The sequence below is a fragment of the Aspergillus neoniger genome, assembly GCF_003184625.1.
Source record: "Aspergillus neoniger CBS 115656 unplaced genomic scaffold BO87scaffold_12, whole genome shotgun sequence".
Classification (NCBI taxonomy): Eukaryota; Fungi; Ascomycota; class Eurotiomycetes; order Eurotiales; family Aspergillaceae; genus Aspergillus; species Aspergillus neoniger.
In genome coordinates, this window is record NW_020291140.1 from 340,192 (window position 1) to 358,807 (window position 18,616).

Genomic DNA, 18,616 nt, shown 5'->3' on the forward strand with positions numbered 1-18,616 from the left:
TCTTGTTCTATTCTTTCTTCTCCATCATCTTCCTGCAATCCTCGCTTTCGTGTGCTCTCTTACAGCTGTCGGTCGGTGTTATTTTGCATATATACACAACCTTGTTCCATGATTTAATCGCTCATACTTGATGCTCAGCCAGGCTGTCCGAGGAGCTCGTTGGTATCAGCATGTGGCCCGCGGAAGTCCGTTCTTCCCGCGAGCATTCGCCGCTGTAGCGCCACGCTCCATACACTATGGCGGTCCCAAAGACAAGATCAACTTCTACGAGCAGGATACTCGTAAGAGCAAGACACGGCGGAAGGTTGATCCGGAAGCGGAAGGACGCGCCGAGCAGGAAGACGCCGCGAAGGAACTCGCCCGCCTGACCCAGGAGCTGGAAGAGCTGAAGGAAGGCCCGTTTGGTCCAAACGGTCAATTTATTCGAGAATTACCAGAAGAGGATAGGGCTATTGCGCTGGAAGCACTCCGGAAATATGAGGAGGATGAGGCGGCTGGGGCGGCCGATGTCAGTATTAAGGATCTCTACGAGAAGGAGCTCGACGGTCTCTTGAAGAATGAATTCGAAAGCCTGGTCAAGGAAGAGGAGAGCTGGCAGTCTGACGAGGAGGATGATTCGCGTACACTGGTTGTGCGGCGCCCATACGAAGTGGAATTGGAGAACTCAGACCTGCAGCCGTATGCCGACAAGTTGAACAAATGCCTTCGACGGATTGCGAGTGGCGACTCTAGCGTGCACTGGGAACAGGAACTGTGGAGATGGTATCGCCGATGCAAGCAGGTCGTCCCGAGATTTGTGGAGTCCTTGTCAGAGGAGACACTGACTCTCCTGTGGGATACTCTGGCTCTGAAAAAGTCCACCAAACCCCAGGAAACTGCACGGGTACGCACACTGGCTGAGGACGCGCTATCAGCTGGCCTCACCCTTTCCACGCCTCGTATTCTCACTTACATCGAAACACTCCATGAATGCGGGGATACTCAAGTGGCGTTGGAGAAATGGGAAGCATACCAGGCGGAGCTCAGCCAACGGAAAGAGGACCTGGAGGCATACTGGAAATTAGGAGTCCGGCTATTTGCAGCAGAAAACGATCCTCAACGAGCACAAGATATTGCGCTGGCCTTCTTAGCAAACGACAAGTCACGCCAACCACGCATTCTGATCCCAGTCATCACAGCTTGGGGCAAGCGGACTGGGAAGGAAGCGGAAGTCAAAGCATGGGCGATGTACCTGCAGCTCAAGGCATTCCTAGAACGGAAGATGACGATGGACGACTATGATCAAGTCAGCATTGGCTTGCTCAAAGCCGGCCGGCCAAGCCTTGCCATCGCCGTATTCAAAGACATGATGGTAACCAACAGCGATCCCCGACACGACTCAACCTCTCTCTACAAGGCTGCCGTCGGCTTAGCAGGCAACCTGCAAGCGTCCAGCATCTCCGAACAAGACGTGAACAAGGTCTCCCTCTCTACCCTCACCGTCCTGCCACGGAAGTTCCAGAACCGCTTCTTCTACGCCAGCTGGATGAAGAAACTGATTGGCATGGGCGAGGTCGACTCCGCCGCCATGGTCATCGAGCTGATGTACGAACGTGGCGTCAAGCCAGATGCAAAGCACCTCAACGGTGTCATTGCCGCCTGGCTACGCGACGGCAGCAGCACCTCGCGCGAGAAAGCCGAACGCCTCGGATGGGCCATGGTCCAGCAGCGGATCGACCAATTCTGGGCGCGTACCTCCACCGAGAAAGCCCCCCAACTCGACGTGAACCAAGAGAGCGCAGAGGACGTCCGACTGCCCGAGTTCATGAAACGGCCCATGCCCGCCGCCACGATCGAGACCTTTTCCATCCTCCTCCTCCACTACACACGGCGCAGCGACGACGACATGATCAAATACCTCGTTAAATGTCTCGGCGACGGCCGCATCCACCCGAACTCCTACTTCATGAACCACCTCCTCTACGCCGAGCTCCGCAAACAAGACATTGGCTCCCTCTGGACCAAATACCAATCCCTATCCGCCATCACACAACCCGACCTCGAAACCTACGCCTGCCTCTGGGACTGCGGCAAGCTACAATACGACCGTGGCCGAACCGCCTACGTAACCGACTTTCCCTCCGCGCGACATCTCTTCTCCGACATGATCCGCTGGTTCACCAACCTCTCCGCGCGCGCACAAACCGCCACCCGCGACGAATTCTCCAAGGAACTCTACGACCAAATTATCCGCTGCTTCTGTCTCTCTAAAGACCTCCCTGGCACTCTCATCGCCCTGTACACCATGCGCGCACACTTTGGCTTCTTCCCCGACGACACCACAGCCCGCTTGATCGTGCTACAGGTCGCCCGGTTAGCAGGTGTCCCGGCTGAGACACCCAAGCGCCGACTCCGGCGGTTGTCCAGCACACCGAAGAGCAAGGAGAATATCAGCCACGTTAATCGGCTCGTAGATATCCTCAGTGATCGGAAGCTCGGGGCGCTCGCGGCCCGTGGTCTGGAACTGAGTGATCTTGAGCAGCACGAGCGCGAGCAGTATCAGTTGGAGGTCATGACGGAGCTGTTGCGCGTGGTGATGGGTCGGCGGGCGGCTGGAGGGGAGGGTCACAGTGCGGTGGAAGAGGAGATTGCGAAGGTTGCTGAGCAGATGGGGGTAACGGGTGTGGATTTGGGGATGTCGCTGGGGGATGATTTGTTGTTGTAGGGGGGTGAGGTGTTTATGAGCATGGTTGGCGTTTGGCTATGTCTTTGGCTTCTTGTCTAGGTTGTTGGTGTGGGTGTATATATAAAATGGTGAATCTGGGGGTATACATGTAATATATTATAGTATCATGATAGAATCGGATGTCCTCTCTTCAATTTGGCTTCAGCCACGTTGTTCCCAAATTTCGGTAATACTACTAGTAGTAGTACTATCAGGTATTATACTTGACCGAGAACTACTCTGTTATATGTCAGTATCATGAACTCTGACTGGGTCGCAACACCAGTGGCACTTGATATTCCACATTGATCGCACTATACACTACAGCCATCAATCCACTCTACTTAGTAAATGCTACTAGCATCACCAGTACCAGAAATAGATAAGGATATATATTGTGATCATAAAACACCGCACCCATATAATCTAATTCAAACCTAGCAAAAAAAGATGAAGATCAAATCTATTTCTTCGCAGCATTCTGCTCATCCGCCTCCACCAACACCGCATCATCATCACTCCCCGCCACCGAAGGCGGCGCACCAGACGACTCAGGCGTCTTAGTAGCAGGCGTAGGAACACCAGAACCCTCCTCACTAGTAGTCGTTGACGCAGCAGTAGCAGCAGCAGCCTTCTTCTCACCGGCCTCCTCTACCACCTCCTCCTTCTTCTCCGCCTCGACATCCAACTCCTTCATGTACCCCTCCTTCCTCTTCTCCCACCACTGCTTCTCCTCCTCCAACTTGGCCTGCTGCTTCTCCATGCGTTCCCGGAAAATAGCATTATTCAGCATTTCATTGGCTGACTGGAAGATCGTTTGGCCCCAGCCGGGGACGTAGGCGTTTGCCTGTTCACCCCATATCAGTTAGCACACACAGACTTTCCCATATTCAAAGTAAAGAGGGGTTGGGGTGAGTGGTAATTACCTCAGCAACAACATCCCTAACCTCATCCTCCATTTCCTTCTCAGCACGGAGAAACCGCTGCCACAGATCATCACCGACACTACCGCGCTGGAGGAGCATAGCGAGCGCGCCCTTTTGTGTGCGCAGGGCCATGATGCGTTTGATGTCTTCGATGGCGCGACGCAGGAGAGCGGATTTCAGGACACTGTCGGGCACGGACGAGGGGAGTTTCTTGCCGTTGGGGTTCTTGCTGGCGTCATTGCTGGCGGAGGGGTCGAGGTGTAGGAGGGAGAAGTAGATATCGCGTTGTGTGTGTGGAGGGAACCAGGGTTCCAGGGAGAGGGACTTGCCTGGTTTTTGGGGTATTTGGTTAGTTAAGAGGTCTGGGAAAAGGGCTGATAGAAGGGGGAAGGGGAAGGACGTACGGGCTTTGCGCTTGCGGTAGAGGGAGGAGAAGGTTGCGAGGGAGCCGAGGAGAACGCCGAGGTAGGCGAAGGGGACGGCGAGGGTGAGCCAGTTGACCATTTTGGTTTATTGTTGTGGTTTCTGTGTGTGGTGTGGTGTGCTTGGTATGTGGTGAGTGTAGGTTGGGTTGGGCGGTGATGTTGGTTGGTTGGTTGGTTATGGTGTGTTTGTTAGACAGAAGTCATAGTAGGGACAGGAGTCTTGGTGTATATGCTCGCGACAGATGCAATGAACGAATGGACTTGCAGTTGTCAATTAATTGCCTGCAAGGATCAACCCAGCCGGGGGGTGAGTGTTGTAAATGGGTGAAGGTGGTTGTGGTGGGCGGAAGATTGCGGCGGAGCAGCGGAGATGGAAGAAGAAAGCGAGGATCGACGAAAGGCCAGCCTGGTGTCTTGGCCCGTCACATGCCACCGCCTAGCAGCCATTTATTTACAACTACTTCTTTAACTATACTCAAGAGTCAACATAGCAGTTAGAGTAACTGCATAGATAGTATAATCATCGTAGATGTATTCCCCAGTCTATCTACAAGAATACAGCCTTTTCCAGCTAATTCAACACGTCGGCAACAATATGCTGCACGCCCAGATACATGCAAGATCCAAACAAATGACCGCCCATAATTCAGTACCAGTAGCAAAAAGCGCAACGCAGAGCAAGCAACACAACAAAGAAAATTCAAGACAAGCAGGTATAAACATACGATACAATCCATGTCGCTTCAAAGAGGTATAATGGTAAAGGGGGTATGATGGTATCCCACAAAGCAATCACACATGAAAACGCTCCTCCATCTACAGCGGATACAGCTGCTCCTTCGTCTTCTGGCTGATCGGCCCAATCTCCTGCATTGCCTGCATGTCCTCCAGCACTTCGTTGAACGTGTCCTGGATTCCCGCTGCCACCTTGCTCCGATTCCATTCTCCCCGCGTCTGCCATAGGTAGTCCATCAGGTTCGTGTTGATCTGCTCTAGCTGCTCCACGCTGCAGCCGCTCGTCCGCTGTGTGAGCTGCTCGTGCAGCTTCTGCACGTATTCCAGATCCAGCGTTATTTTCGGCGACAGGTCCTCATTATTCAGCAGCGACTGCATTCCCGCCGGCACATGCGCTGCCGGCTTGGTTGGGTGGTCGAACAGGGGTACCGGCGGCTGAGCCCGTGGCTGCGAGTGCGCCGGGCCATTTTCTAGCGGCGCCATATCGGCAGCCGGTCGGGGTGACGGCTGGCTGCTGTCTCCCTGTTGCGTGTCCGGAAGATGTTCCTCCTGCGAAACCCGGTCCGGGTACTGCGTGAGATCGGGAAAATCATGTCGCATCCCTTGAGTGGCTACCGGACTCTGCGTGTACGGATTCGGCACTGAGGACTGCTCAGACGACTTCTTGTCCGACGTCGTCTGTGTCGTCGATGCCTCATTAGTGTACTCGTGAGGCTGAGATCCGGGCGCCATGGGCGTCATGGGCCCCTTCTGCGAGAAGCTTGAAATTCCCGACTCCCGGCGCACCTGCTGCGATGGCGCTGTGTGTGAATAGGGAGGTTTGGGCTGCGCCGACGGACCAAACGAACTCGTCTGTGTTTCCTTTTCGGCAGAGTGATCCGAGTTGGTCATGTAAGTATCACCATCACCATCCGGGCGCTCCTCATGCGAGCCGTTACTGGTGAGCGCATGCGTACTGAGATCGTTCAGGTCCGATCCGCCCCCGGTATGGTAGCCATTAGTGATGAAGCTCACTGTCGATCGACGGGTAGGGGTCACCGGTCGGGCCGTCTCCTTCGGACCAAGATCCGGGAACGTCTCACCTAGGACCACCGGCCCGCTGGATGGGCCCGACTCTGTGTTGCCGTGCGGGACTCGGTTTACCGCCGCGCGACCGATCAGGCCTGCCTCCTCTTCTTCCGCCGCCTTGCGCGCCTTTTCGATGGCAAGTTTCTCTCTCTCCAGTTCTCGCACGTAGACCCCTTCGCATTCCGTCACCAGAGCGGGCTCGGTTTGCTCGATGGTAGCAATATCCACCTCGACATTAGACAACAGCTCATTAGCGCGCAGCAGTCTTTCCTGCTCCCCTAGCTGCCGGGCGTCCTTAGCTAGCCTCTTAATGTCTGCCAAGAAATCCTTGGGCCGCTTGTAGTACCCGTTGGAGAGCCGCTTCTCGATGGTGACTATCTCGAGGTTGTAGAAGAACTTGCCCGACACGGCCTCGCGCAGCCCAGGCACTCCATTCTTGTCGAAAGCCTTCTCAAACGGCCGGAAGGTGGTGCGCTGTTCAATCGGCAAATCACTTGTCACGATGTTTGGATCTTCCTCCTCCCAAAGGTAGCGAATCTGAGATTCATCGATCACGCCAGTGCGGAACCGCTTGTACTTCTTGATCTGATCCATAATAGGCTGGATGCGGATCTTAAGGAGGTTGAGAGTTTGGTGGTCTTTCTTTTTCTGCGCCTTGAGCTGCTCCTTGGAGAGGGGCGTTGCTGGCTTAGGGGGCGGCGGGGGCGCAACTTCCAATGTCTCCAGCTCCCTCTTCTTCCGGTTCTCCGGGTCGGGAAGGTGTGCAGGTGATGCCTTGACGTAGTCAATCACTTTAGTAAAGTATTCGTAGCGTGCCTCGCTACCTGGCGCTCTGAGATCGTAAAAGTTCTTCTTTGAATACCCGAACAAGTTCCGCAGCACACCGTTGTCCATATCCTCACCTGCCGACTCCTGAACGCCTAATAGCAGCACAGGATCGGTCGGAGGGACTGACCGCAATAAACCCAGGAACGTAGACATCACGGCCGGGCCGACAGTATCAGTCCAAGCCTGGATGTTTGGAATGTAGATTACACTCGGCTTGTGCCTTTTGACTTCGGCGAAAAGCTGGATGACGGCAGCCTCCGGTGACCGAGTCGAGTCGCTGAGCAGGGTAGGGAGATCAAACGCTTGGACATGGAGGCCCTCGAAATGGTGTAAAAGGGCGCCGGCCAGATACTGCTGGCCCATTCCTAGCGGCCCGCGGAGCAGCATGCGCGGACGGAATACCCGAGACCGATCGAACTCCTGTTGCATTTGTTCGCGCTGGAAGCTCCCTGATCCTTCCGGTTCCTCAAACTGCGCCTCTTCTAGCGCTGTAAGTCTCTTTCGCTGCGGCAAGATCAAAGACAACAAATTCTTGATCTCTGTGAGAGGCGTGCGCAGCAAAGGCTCGACCGAGGGGGGCAGGGGTGAGGCACCCGACGAGGTTGATCGCTCCGACGACGGGACCATCTTCTTGATCGCCAACATGAAATCCTTGGGGGTCACTTCAATGGTCTTCGGGTCGATGAGTAGCTTCTGGTTAGACTTGTAGATTTGAGGGTAACGTCGTTGCACTGCATTGAGGGCTGCTTCTGTGCAGAGAGCACGAAGATCAGCACCTCCGTAGCCCTTGGTGATCTCCGCCAGCTCATCCTTGATAGGGCCAGGCAGCGGTGGGTCCCATCCCTTGGTGTGGATGTCCAGGATAGAACGTCGACCATCCTTGTTGGGCAGGGGAAAGTAGAATTCGCGATCGAAACGACCAGGGCGACGAAGGGCTGGGTCAATCGAGTCGGGACGGTTCGTGGCGCCAATGACGATGACTTGTCCACGTCCATCCATACCATCCATCAACGCCAGAAGAGTGGATACAATCGAGGCATGGATTTGTTCCTGCTTACTTGACCGTACAGGTGCCAATCCTACAGCAGTTAGCTTTCAATACTCTCCTGACAGAAAGGGGAGTCACTTACCATCGATTTCGTCAAAGAAGATAATGCTAGGCTGTGTCTTTCGAGCCTCTTCGAAGAGCAACCGAAGTTGTCGCTCCGCCTCACCCACCCATTTACTTAACGCGTCGGCACCCTTGCGCATGTAGAAGGTCACCTTACGGCCATTTGAGCTGACACTGTTCGCCAATGCTCGGGCGAGCAGCGTCTTACCAGTTCCGGGAGGACCATGGAAAAGCACTCCTCGCGGAGGTACGATGTGGAAGCGTTGGAAGATCTCTGGATATAGTAGCGGCAGCGACACCATTTCCTTCAACTGGTCGATGTGGCCCTGTAAGCCACCAACACTGTCGAAGTTGACGCTCATGTCCACACCCAACGGGTCAGCATCAGCCAGTGTCTGCTTGTCTTTGACTTTGCCGAGATTTGCAGGCGTCCCGGCGTGGCCCTGGGCTGCATCGGCGCTGTGAGTCTGCGTACCCAAGAGGCCGGCACCAGGCTGCGCAGGGCCCGAGATGGAACCCCCTGCACCACCCTTGGGATGCTGCATAACCTCGTCGTCACTGCTATCGCTGTCTACCCCACCCGTAGCAGCCGGTGCGCCCGGGGGCCCCAAGATGGCAGACGGCCCGCCGCCTCCGAATGGCCCATATGTGGGAAACAGGGTGCGCTGCCAACTGTTGCCGCCGCCTCCCCGGCCGCGGCGTGAAGGGGATTCATTGACTTCGTTCTCGGCCTCCTCGATGGGCAGGATCAGATCAGGCCGGATGATGCGGTAGTCAACATCCTTGCGACTGCGGCGAGGCTTCTCGTAAACAATCTCCTGTTGTACTCGCCGACGAGGACGACCGCCGCGAAGATCCTCCAATTCCTCTGCGAGCTCCTCCGCGATGTCAGCACCCACTTCGGACTGTCCCCGGGATCGGGAGGCGCGCTTGCGGAGACCCGGGCGACGGCCGGCGGTGCTGTCCTCATCCTCCTCATGGGCCTGACTTCCCTTGCGTGGTGAAGATTGCGACTTCCCAGACTGTGAGATCTCGTCGTCGTCATTAGACTCTTCTTCCTCTGGCTCGAAATCACTCTCTTCGTCGTCTTGGCGTTTTCGTTGTGAACTTTTCGGCTTCTTTCGACTGGAACGGCGCGGGTGTGCAGCCTCGTCTTCCTCGGGCTGCTCGGCCTCGTCGTCTGCCTGCTGGCTGCGATTGGGTCGATTCCTCCTTCGTGTCGTCGGGCCCTCATCCTCCTCCTCCTCGTCGTCGTCATCGTCGCCGCCGCCATCCTTGGCATCGCCATTCTCAGACTCTGGAACGAACCCTTCATCATCTGCTGTGGTTGCCTCTTGTCCCTCGCCTGCTGCAGGCGGCATGCCGTCCTCGAAGCTGATCTGAACATCGCTTTCCATAATCTCGAGTTGAGAGCCTTTGACCTCCATGGTGGTCTCATCGACCATCTCTTCATCCTCCTGCTTCGGCTGCAAGTCCTCCTCCTCCTCATCGAGCACCGGGGCCCGCTTCGAGCCACGGGACCCCCGACGCCGCTCTAGCTCAGGGCTCCGTGTGGTTCCTCGTTCGACGGTTTCCATATGTCGTCCGGACGTCGTTAGGGCGTGGAAATCCTCCGATGGATCCCGCGTGCGCCGAGTGACCCGGCGGGGGCCCTGAAAGTTTTGTTTCAATGCGTCGCCGACCTTCAGGGTGACCACCGTACTCTTACGTTTCTGGGGCGAGGGTTTAGGGCGTTCGTCATCGTCCGTATCGTCGTCTTCGATGCTGCTGGATTCGGGTTCGTTGTAGAGGGGACGGTTCGTAGCGGCCCGGCGAGCGACTAAACCGCGAGCGTTGCGTTGAGCGTTGGTATCATCGTCCTCTTCTTCGGACTCGGCGAATGAAAGGTCCTCGGCCTCGTCGAAGATCTCGTCATCGGAGATGATGTCGTCGTCGGAATCGCGACGGGCCCTTTTCTTGACGGGCTTGGACTTCTTCTTGGATTTGGTTCGAGAGGCGGAGCGTCGAGATGAGCGCACGGGATGATCGCTGTAGTCGTCATCGTCCGAGTCGGACTTGTTGGCCAACTCCTCGATGGAGCGCTTAGCACGAGGCATGATGCCGCGCCAGACAGGGGATCTTTTGCGAATTGCCATGTTAGTAAGGTGAACAAGACGAGGAAGTGATGGATTAGCAAGCAGAGGATGGAGAGAATGACATAGAGAGCAGAGAAGATACAAGAAGCACGAGGGCGATGAAGCGTGGAGTTGAAGCCAGAGACGGGGAAGATGTCCCGCCGCGGCGATTAAACAGCGGAGAAGAATGATAGTGGCACTTACAGAGGCCAATGTAACAAGAGAGTGAATGGAGGAATGAAAAGGCCCGTTGCAAACCGACAGGAAAGGCTGGTAGAAGGGGAAGCAAAACTCGAATACACTCACTCGGACAGACACACACACAGAGCGAGCGATGGAGAGGTCTCTCACTCAACGAGTGACGATGATGGTAGATTCTCAGGCAAACCCACAATGGAAGCAGGTTTCAACGGCCATCAATTATTAATGGAGAGGGAATCAGAGGCCGTGAATAATACAACACGAGGGTAGGAGAGGGAGTGGGAGGGAAGAAAGGAAATAAAAAATTAGAAGACGATGGCGAAGCGCAATGCGCCAAAAGCAAGAGGAGAGAGAGAAAGGCAGGGAAATGAAATGAACGGAGCGAGGCTCACGGACTGACCAACCGGAAGGGACGCGTCGCATGCAAGCTGCTCAGCACAGGGGGAGGGGAGGGGATTGGATCCCCGATGGAAAGGAGGGAAGAAAGAAAAGAAGGACAAATGAATGAATGAAAAAATAAAAAAAGAATCTTCAAAGTGGCCAAAGTGATAGATAAATCCACCGGGGGAAGAAGACGATGGATAGATCAAGAGACCGGAGATGCTCACAGCAGCAACAAGCAGTGGGAGAGAGACACAAGAGAAGCAGCAGCTGAACTGCGCGGGCAATTCAGTGCCCGGTCACTGGCCTCAGGCCACCACCCACCCGTCCCCGAGTGGTTACTAACCAGCAACCAGTTCCTAATGTAGTCTAGCGTAGCCGCCAATCCATGACTGTGCGCACCACAAACCAAACAAGTATCAGCCCTTCCCATTCTTATCTTCGCTATTTCTCCCGTCCTGTTCCCCCCCGTTCCTTTCATAACAACATTCAACCCCCTCCATATCCCAGAACAACAAACTCCCCAATTTCACCTCTATATAGACTTAATACACAAAACCAAAACTAAAATATCTCCTCAAACTAAACAATATCTTCTACAACCTTTCCAATCATAACCCACCAAAAATCCAAAACCTTCTCCAAGATAAAATCATAAAAATCATAGTAGGTCTTGAGCCACATCTCAGCCCCATAATGTGCCTAGATAGTTAAAAAATATAAATAGTAGCCCACGATTTTTTTCCCCACGAAGCTTATCGCCCTTAAACTCCTTGCCCCTCCCCGCGTGTTCTCGACTTTCGCCTCTCGCTTGATATCATGTGACTGTTTGGCCGAAGGCATCGCTGAGTCAGCAGACGGTCCGTCTCTCGCCGAAAGCAACTTTCAACTTGCGGAGATACATACATATCTACTACATAAACAAAAATCATATTTGTTGTCACTCCTACCTTATCTAATAATCTACCATTGAAATTCATAAAAATGTTCTCCCACTCCTTCACCCCCCTCATCCGCTCCCGGATCCCCATCACTCAGCGGGCCTCCCTGTCCACCTCCACTGCCAGATGGAGCCAGGACTCGTCATCATCCAGTGCTTATAGGGAAGGAGTAAGTCTATCCATCTATTTGTCTACTTACCTACCTGTCTCACCATAAGTCAATTCAATGCTAACCCATGCAACCAGATGGCCCGCTACAAACTCTTTGTGAGTCCCTTTGCCAAGGTCTTTCTCGGTGCCATCTTCACCTATCAGGTCATCCACTGGACATGGCTGAAGTTGGAGATGGATGAATCTAAGGCGGAGAAGAATAGTAAGTGTCCTTTATCCTCTACTTGATCTTTGGTTCTTGTGTTGTTATGAAATTGAAGGACAGAATGTGGCTGACTGATCCCATGTAGAGGAGGTAGAGGCGCTGGAGAAGAAGGCTAAGGAATTGACCGGCGCGCAAAAATAAGCGTTTCATCGCCTCGTTCAATTGGTTTATTACTTGTGTCTCGGAGTGTATATATACCCCTACTTATCTTATATTTATATATTTATGTCTATGTGGAGTGCTTGTAGCAGTGGTAATCTTGTTCTTGAATCTTGATTGTCGGTATGCGTGTCTTCGTTATATATATGTGTGTATCCTAACGCTATGAAAAACAAAACAAATGATGTGACTGGACGTGGCTAAAGTTACATGCCCCCCTTATCTGTCATGAGGATCCTCCAACCATAGTAGGCTCATCAATACTGTAAAGATGGTGGAGCACCGCTTGATCCGTGCCAAGTTATTGCATCCCCTCGTGCGAGGCTAGGCCAACACAATAAGCCGAGCTGCCTTCGTGAGGCAACCGACTCGGCTGCATGGTGTCGTCACCACGATAGAATGATCCCCATGAGGAATCGAGTCTTGACCGTTTGTCCAGACCCGCCATCTGTGCGGTATCTCTGTGAGGGTTCGTTGGAGACTGCAGCGCCGGAAATTTCCGCTTCCGCAAATTCAACGATTGAGGGTAAGAATTAGACTGATTGTGTTGCAACGAGTCGGTCTCCGGCGTCGGTTCCTCGTCGATCGCCATCAAGTCATCCTGCAGTGGCTCGTGCTCGGCAGCACATTCGCTGCTCACGGATTCGTCATCGCTGATTTCATCCATGGCCGGCTCACTATCATAACCGTTACCGTCGGCCCGTTGTTTCTTGATCTCGTCCCGCTCTTGACTCTTGGTTAGATGTCCAGAGGGGAGGAGCCAGTCTTCCACGCGCTCGCCTTTCTTAAAATGCTCGACATCGATGTGGTTATATCGTTCGTTCCAGGCGCCCACTCCCTGTGTCTTCAGGGGTAGCAGGACCCGACAGAAACCGCACCAGTAGTGCGAGGGACGCGGATCACCGTCGCGGTTGATCCGATTGTTGCACAGCGACGCCCGGACCTCGTCGTCATCGGTTTCGTGATGCTTCTTCAGGTGCTGGACGTATATCTCCTGGCGGTAGAATAGGCGCGCACACGGGAGACCCTCTTGCGTGGCATCGGGCAGGGTACACCGCCAGCACTGCGCGTGGAAATGCTGGGAATTTTCGTGGCGCTTCCAATCGGCCTTGCTGCCGAAAGTCTTGTTGCACTTGGAGAAGGTGCATCCATATGGCCGTTCGTGGCGTTTCTTATGCTTCCTTTCAAAACCACTCAGTCAGCAAAGTCCCGGCTGATATTAAAAGAAACACCAAGGCTCACTTACTTCATCTCACATCGCAGACGCGTCCGCTTCGTGCAAAATTCACATTGAATCCAGCCCTTCTTCTCACGGTCTTCATCTGGAGTGGCTTGGGAAGGGGCGTGGCTGGAGCCAGACGGCCCTGACAGACGATCAAGGGCAGCGGACAAGATCCTTTGTAGCATATCGCGCTTGCGGTCCGACAGCTCCACATTCTGGTCGACAATTTCGTCCCCAGACTCGGATTGCTGGCTCCGTCTTCGCTCGTTGGTGTTCATGGCCTTTGTCATCGCATTGATCATGTTGACTGCAGCTTCATTGACCATGTCGTCCATCTTTCCGTTTCTGGCGGTGTCGAGCTGGGTGGGTAGAGGAACCTTTTGATCCAACGAAGATTCCAGATTGAGGGCTCTCAGAGCGGGCAGCTCGCTAGGGAGTGGCTTTGCAAGCGGCGGTTGGACCGATGCAGCGTCAGCGCTACGGTCGTTGTACTCTTCATTCATTCGCATGACGGTATCTGGTGTGAGGGTTTCAGGAGACGGAAATCCCCTATCAACGCTAACTGGTGAGGCCGAAGAGCCTTGAATTGTATCTTTTGCAAGCCTCTCGGACTGGCAGACTGGTTCGGCCTGTAGGGTTGGCGCTTCTTCCGACAGGAAATCAATGAAAGAGGACCCCAGCTCCTGCGGCTTCACGCAGGTTTCATACCACACATGCGACCTAGATAATATGTTAATGTCTCCATCTTGCAGCTGATGCGCAGTGTGTTCATGTGACCTACCTCCGTAGTAGCTCATCAACGTCCTCGTCACTGTGCATACGAGCAAGATGTTGACGGAAGTTGTCCAACCGGGGCCATTTCTTATTCCGGCGTGGGCAGTTATGTCCGAAGCACATGTAGAGGACTTTCGGCCCCCGCTCAGGCTCCTGCTTGTGAACACACTTCTTATGACGAGCAAGGTCGTTGATGGTACCGAACCCCTCTTTGCGGGTGCAGTTCGGCTCGTCGCATTTGAAGAGCTTCTTGTGCCTGGCTTCGTGTTTCCTGTGACAGTCAGCTTCCTAGCCCTTTCACTGAAGCAAGCACCTAAGGGAACGCAACCTCTTGTCGGAAGGACATTTGCCAGTCCATTGACACCCAGGGTAGTCGCACTTGATCACGTCCTGGCACAACAAGGACGGAGAGTCCAACGCATCCATGGCGTCACCATATGGGGCGGTGTTGAGGTCGAGTGCGGATACTCTATCATCCTGCTCGTGGTCGAGAGGTGCCAGAAATGGGCTGCAGGCCGACTCGAGGGCGTATGATGCAGCCACAGAGCGGGTGGTGCAGCCCTGCGTACTATATCCGGAGTCGGACAGATGGATACCGGTATACTGACTGCCAGCCTCGGAGGGCGTGCTGTGATGTCCACTTGATGACCGGCGATCGAGGCCGTAGACTTGGTGCGAACGCGGGACAACGAACGCAGCGGGATAGATGGGCCCACCTGTCACTTGGAGCGGGTTCCACGCCTCTTGGTCGTTTCTCCATCGGGTCAGCGGAGGATAGGCGGAGGCATCGAATAGCTGGGGGAGGGGCGAGGATGATTGTTTGTGATACAGTGACCATGGTTGAAGAATGGATGGATGACTAGGATGAGGAATGGCTGGCTCGGATGCGAATTGGAAGCCCAAGAATGACGCCGGATCGCCCAGCGTGAGCTCGGACGGGGACAGCCCGTCGGATGAGAGGTCGACCTGCGAAGAACCTGACGTAGGCACTGCCCTAGTGCCCATGATGCCTTGTAGGATATCACTGGAATTGTCCCAGGGCTTGCTGGGATCGGATGTCTGTGTCACCAAGAGTCAGCTCTGGCCCGTCTCTTGGCCGGCCGGGCATGTACATATATCCCGCCCGCCGGTGCATGACTGAATATTCAGGGGAATAAACAAAAAGAAAACTGCAACATACACTCATGATGTGTGTGATAGTGGCAGGATGAAGCAGATCCTACAGGAGTAAGCTCACCCGCTTTCTCGGTGTGTTATTGGCGAGTAGGAAGATAGCCTCTGGCGAGACGGGAGGAGAGGGCGGACACTGGGAGGTTTATCATATAGCAAGAGGGGACGAAACCCGTCGTGAGGAAACCGATCGGGTTCTAAACCGAGACGGCGATGATGAGCCACAACGCTCCTATGATGATCAGTTTCCTTTTCCCTTTCGGGGTAGAATCGTTGGGTTAGGAGACTGTCGAGCACTGGGTCCCAGCTGAGAAGAAGGAAATGATAGAGAGCCGGTAGATCGGCCGCGTATCACTAAAAGGAATAATATATTGGGAGACAAGAGGAGGAGGAAGGAGAAAGAGGAGGGAGAGGAGAATCAGCCGTGGTCGGCGACCAGAAAGACACCTGGGCTAAAACGAAAGCAGGAAAAGAAAGGGAGGAGAGTGAAAATCAGCCGGATGAGCGACCGATGAACCGGAGAAAAAGAAATGGGAGGAGAAGGAGACGAGACGAGCAGAAGAGGAGAAGAAGAAAAAAAAAATTCACCAAAAAAGCAAGACAGCGAAAGAGGGGGGACGATAGGAAGAGCGACTGGAACTAAGCATGCAAGAAGACGAGGAGCAGCAGCAGCAGCACAAGCAAGCAGTAAGCGAATAATTGGATGGGGAACAATGGCAAAGTGGAAGGAAAATACGCAGTCCAAGAGGAGGAAAAAGGAAAAAATGCAAGTAAAAATATAAATTAGAGAAAAATAAATAATAATTAAGAATAAATAAATATACCGAATAATTAAAACACATTACTGTAAGAATAAAATAAAATAAATAAAAACCGACAGAGAACAGACGACAGGCCGGAAAAAGCAAAACTGGAGAGAGAGATCGAGAGAGAAAAGAGAGGATCGACCGAGGATCTCCATTACAAACCCTCAAAATGCCTCCCCCCCCCCCCCCCCACGCGATAACGTGTCGAGGTGAGGGAGGAATTGAGTCAACAATCCAGAAAAAGAGGCATCCCAGGGCCCCATCAGAAAGCTCTGACAGGACGAGCTAATCGAAGCGGATGGTCATGGCATGTCCCACGTCAAGGTCTCCGCAAGCTGGCATTGCTGGAGAAGAGGAGACCAGAAGGAATGCCACGCCGATCATCCTTAGTTAATGCTCATCTCATCCTTCCATCCACTGGGTCTTCCTGCTGCAGGTATTTTGGCTAGCACTTTCATTGCGCTTCCCCGATCAATCGAGCCCAGCAGACCAGAGAGGAGTGCGGTGACAGGTTGAGACTCTACATTATGTGGAACGAAGCTGGGGGAAAAGGGAAAAAGCTGCTGGAGAACTGGAGCCGGTCTAGAGAGGCCGGTGGACTCCATCCCGTTAAGCAACCAAGCTAGTCCAGACGGACCTGTCAGAGCCAGTAAGCCGACCCACGGTACGAGACTCGATAGATCCTCTTTCCGATAGGCTGGGTCGATAGGAGTAGATGGATGGATGGATGGATGGATGGATGGATGGAGAATGGCAAGGACCAGCTATCGTCCATCCTCTACCGGCGCTCAGGATCCGATCGAGATGCGATCCCAACGGGCGACACAAGGACCCTCTGGACCCATGGATGATGGATTGATAGATAGTAGGAAGAGGAAGAATAGTCCGACAGACTAGACTTCTCGCTAGTAATGCGCTGTATTGACTTCGGCGCAATTATTCTCAGCCATCATCATTCCTCCTCATCGTCGTTCTCTTCCTCTTACCCCCCACGGGTAGTAGTTGTCGTTCTGAATTTCTTTTTCTTTTTCTTTTCCTTTTTTCTTTACCTCTACCATTTTCGTATTGCTCTTTTCTCTTCTTTTCTTCTCTGTTTTTTCTTCGGTTTTCTTTTATTCCGTATTTATTTGCTTTTTATTTTTCTTTCGCTGTTGTCAATTGTTGCTTTTGCCCTTTTCAGCTTTACTACCACCTGGCTGGGGCAGGATCATCCTTGTTCTGTGCATCTCCTCGGAGCCTCTGTCTTTCTCGTATTTAGGCACTCAAGTGATACTATCCGGCATCACTAGCAGCTCGACGGGATAGGGGAAACAAAGTCACAAACAGCCCGCATTCAGACTGTCCATTGTGCGTCCTTCCCGGAGCAGGCCATACTCGGTCGAGTAATCAGTCACTCCAAATGAATTGGTGGGAAAGCAGAGGGGGTAAGGGGAAAAGGGAAGGGAAGAAAAAGAGAGTAGAAGCCCTCGTATGTAAGGTGGTTGAGCGATCATCATGCGGCCGCAGCTCCATTGGCTGCAGGCCCATCGCCAGGGGAAGAAATCCGGTTCAACAAAAGACGGGGCGAACCTTTTTCCCTCGCGGAGAGCCGGACTAAAAGTCACTAACGGGGGCTGTGTCAGTAAGGAGGGCCCCCGATAAGCCGTTCGTCGTGAAGTGACAGCCTGGGTCAATACCCACTTGGTCAATCTTCTCGCTTGAAATCTTCATTGTCTCTGTCGCTCTCTCCCGCTATTATCCACCCCGTTTAGGTTTCGCGTCTTCCAGCCCACACCCCCCTCCTCATCCATCCCCGGCGAGTGATCAGTGAAGACTCCGATCGAGAGGGTAGGGTAGGGTAGCGAACCCTTCACCCGCGTCCCGGACGATCCCTCAGGAAGGTCCGTTATGGATCTACACCCAAAGTCATCACACTGCAGCAATCTATCTGATATAGTCTAGTCGACTGACTGACCACAAGCAGACTGGTTGCAGAGAGAAAGATGTTAGCTTCCCCATTTCTCTTCATCTGCCTTTCTTTCCATGTTCGTTATCTTTCACTTACCCATTCCTCCGAAACACACGACAGACCTACCTAATTTTACACCCCCACCCCCCCAAGCTAGATGCATGCCGGAACCTCAATACCTGTAGAGACCCAAGAGAGAAAGAGTAGCGTGTCCAGTAGTGTCATGGTCGTCGATCGACTAGTTTAGTTTCCACGCCTTTCCTCCCCGTGGATCCCTGACTCCCTTCCTTTCCCCATCATCGTCCCGGTCTGCCTAAAAATATCACCTCCAGCGTCAGATCATACCCCGAGGGATCTCCTTCAATAGAGCAACGGTTGAGGTTCCAAGCCTCATGGGCTGTGCTCGCAGCGTCGTAACCACGGGGGGACTATGCTTTCACCCACCACCACACCCCCCCCTCCTGTGCTTCCGCCAGGGTCGTTGATCAGCCGTTGGTTTCGCCTTCTCCGACCCGACATTGACAGGCAGCGAGGAGGGAATCTTCCGTCCTGCGTTGAATGTCGTCCGGATGCCATCCCCTCACCACCCGCTGCAGTGTGCCGTCAAGTTTCTCTGCGACGTGCGTCGTCTCTCCTCCAATCATCGCATCCTGACCAATTGACAATTTGGGGGCCACGCGTGCAGCGTGCATACGATGTCAATAGGTAGCACACAGGGCAATAGATG

General features: G+C 53.6%; 5 protein-coding genes across 5 annotated transcripts; 2 read left to right on the forward strand and 3 right to left on the reverse strand.

Moving 5' to 3' along the window:
- Nucleotides 1-32: 32 nt before the first annotated feature.
- On the forward strand, nt 33-2,704 carry BO87DRAFT_434096 (pentatricopeptide repeat protein; the record flags this gene model as incomplete). The annotated part of the gene is made up of 1 exon (XM_025627698.1): nt 33-2,704. The coding sequence occupies exon 1, from the start codon at nt 131-133 to the stop codon at nt 2,702-2,704; it is 2,574 nt and encodes an 857-aa protein (XP_025480890.1). The 5' UTR covers nt 33-130.
- Nucleotides 2,705-3,074: 370 nt separating this feature from the next.
- On the reverse strand, nt 3,075-4,413 carry BO87DRAFT_375588 (Sec63 complex subunit SEC66). The gene is made up of 3 exons (XM_025623085.1): nt 4,035-4,413; nt 3,631-3,959; nt 3,075-3,551 (listed from the first exon to the last, which is right to left on the reverse strand). Exons 1-3 carry the CDS (start codon nt 4,132-4,134, stop codon nt 3,168-3,170), a joined length of 813 nt encoding a protein of 270 aa, XP_025480891.1. The 5' UTR covers nt 4,135-4,413; the 3' UTR covers nt 3,075-3,167.
- Nucleotides 4,414-4,871: 458 nt separating this feature from the next.
- Nucleotides 4,872-9,893, reverse strand: BO87DRAFT_305898 (chromatin segregase YTA7; the record flags this gene model as incomplete). Its single annotated transcript, XM_025619340.1, has 2 exons — nt 4,872-7,765; nt 7,817-9,893. 2 exons carry the CDS (start codon nt 9,891-9,893, stop codon nt 4,872-4,874), a joined length of 4,971 nt encoding a protein of 1,656 aa, XP_025480892.1.
- Nucleotides 9,894-11,000: 1,107 nt separating this feature from the next.
- BO87DRAFT_375591 (uncharacterized protein) lies at nt 11,001-12,041 on the forward strand. The gene is made up of 4 exons (XM_025623086.1): nt 11,001-11,159; nt 11,221-11,603; nt 11,681-11,807; nt 11,896-12,041. The coding sequence occupies exons 2-4, from the start codon at nt 11,478-11,480 to the stop codon at nt 11,949-11,951; spliced, it is 309 nt and encodes a 102-aa protein (XP_025480893.1). The 5' UTR covers nt 11,001-11,159; nt 11,221-11,477; the 3' UTR covers nt 11,952-12,041.
- A 229-nt stretch (nt 12,042-12,270) lies between these two features.
- On the reverse strand, nt 12,271-15,151 carry BO87DRAFT_424903 (putative C2H2 finger domain protein; the record flags this gene model as incomplete). Its single annotated transcript, XM_025627267.1, has 5 exons — nt 12,271-13,150; nt 13,216-13,911; nt 13,973-14,236; nt 14,294-15,024; nt 15,146-15,151. 5 exons carry the CDS (start codon nt 15,149-15,151, stop codon nt 12,271-12,273), a joined length of 2,577 nt encoding a protein of 858 aa, XP_025480894.1.
- Nucleotides 15,152-18,616: the final 3,465 nt, after the last annotated feature.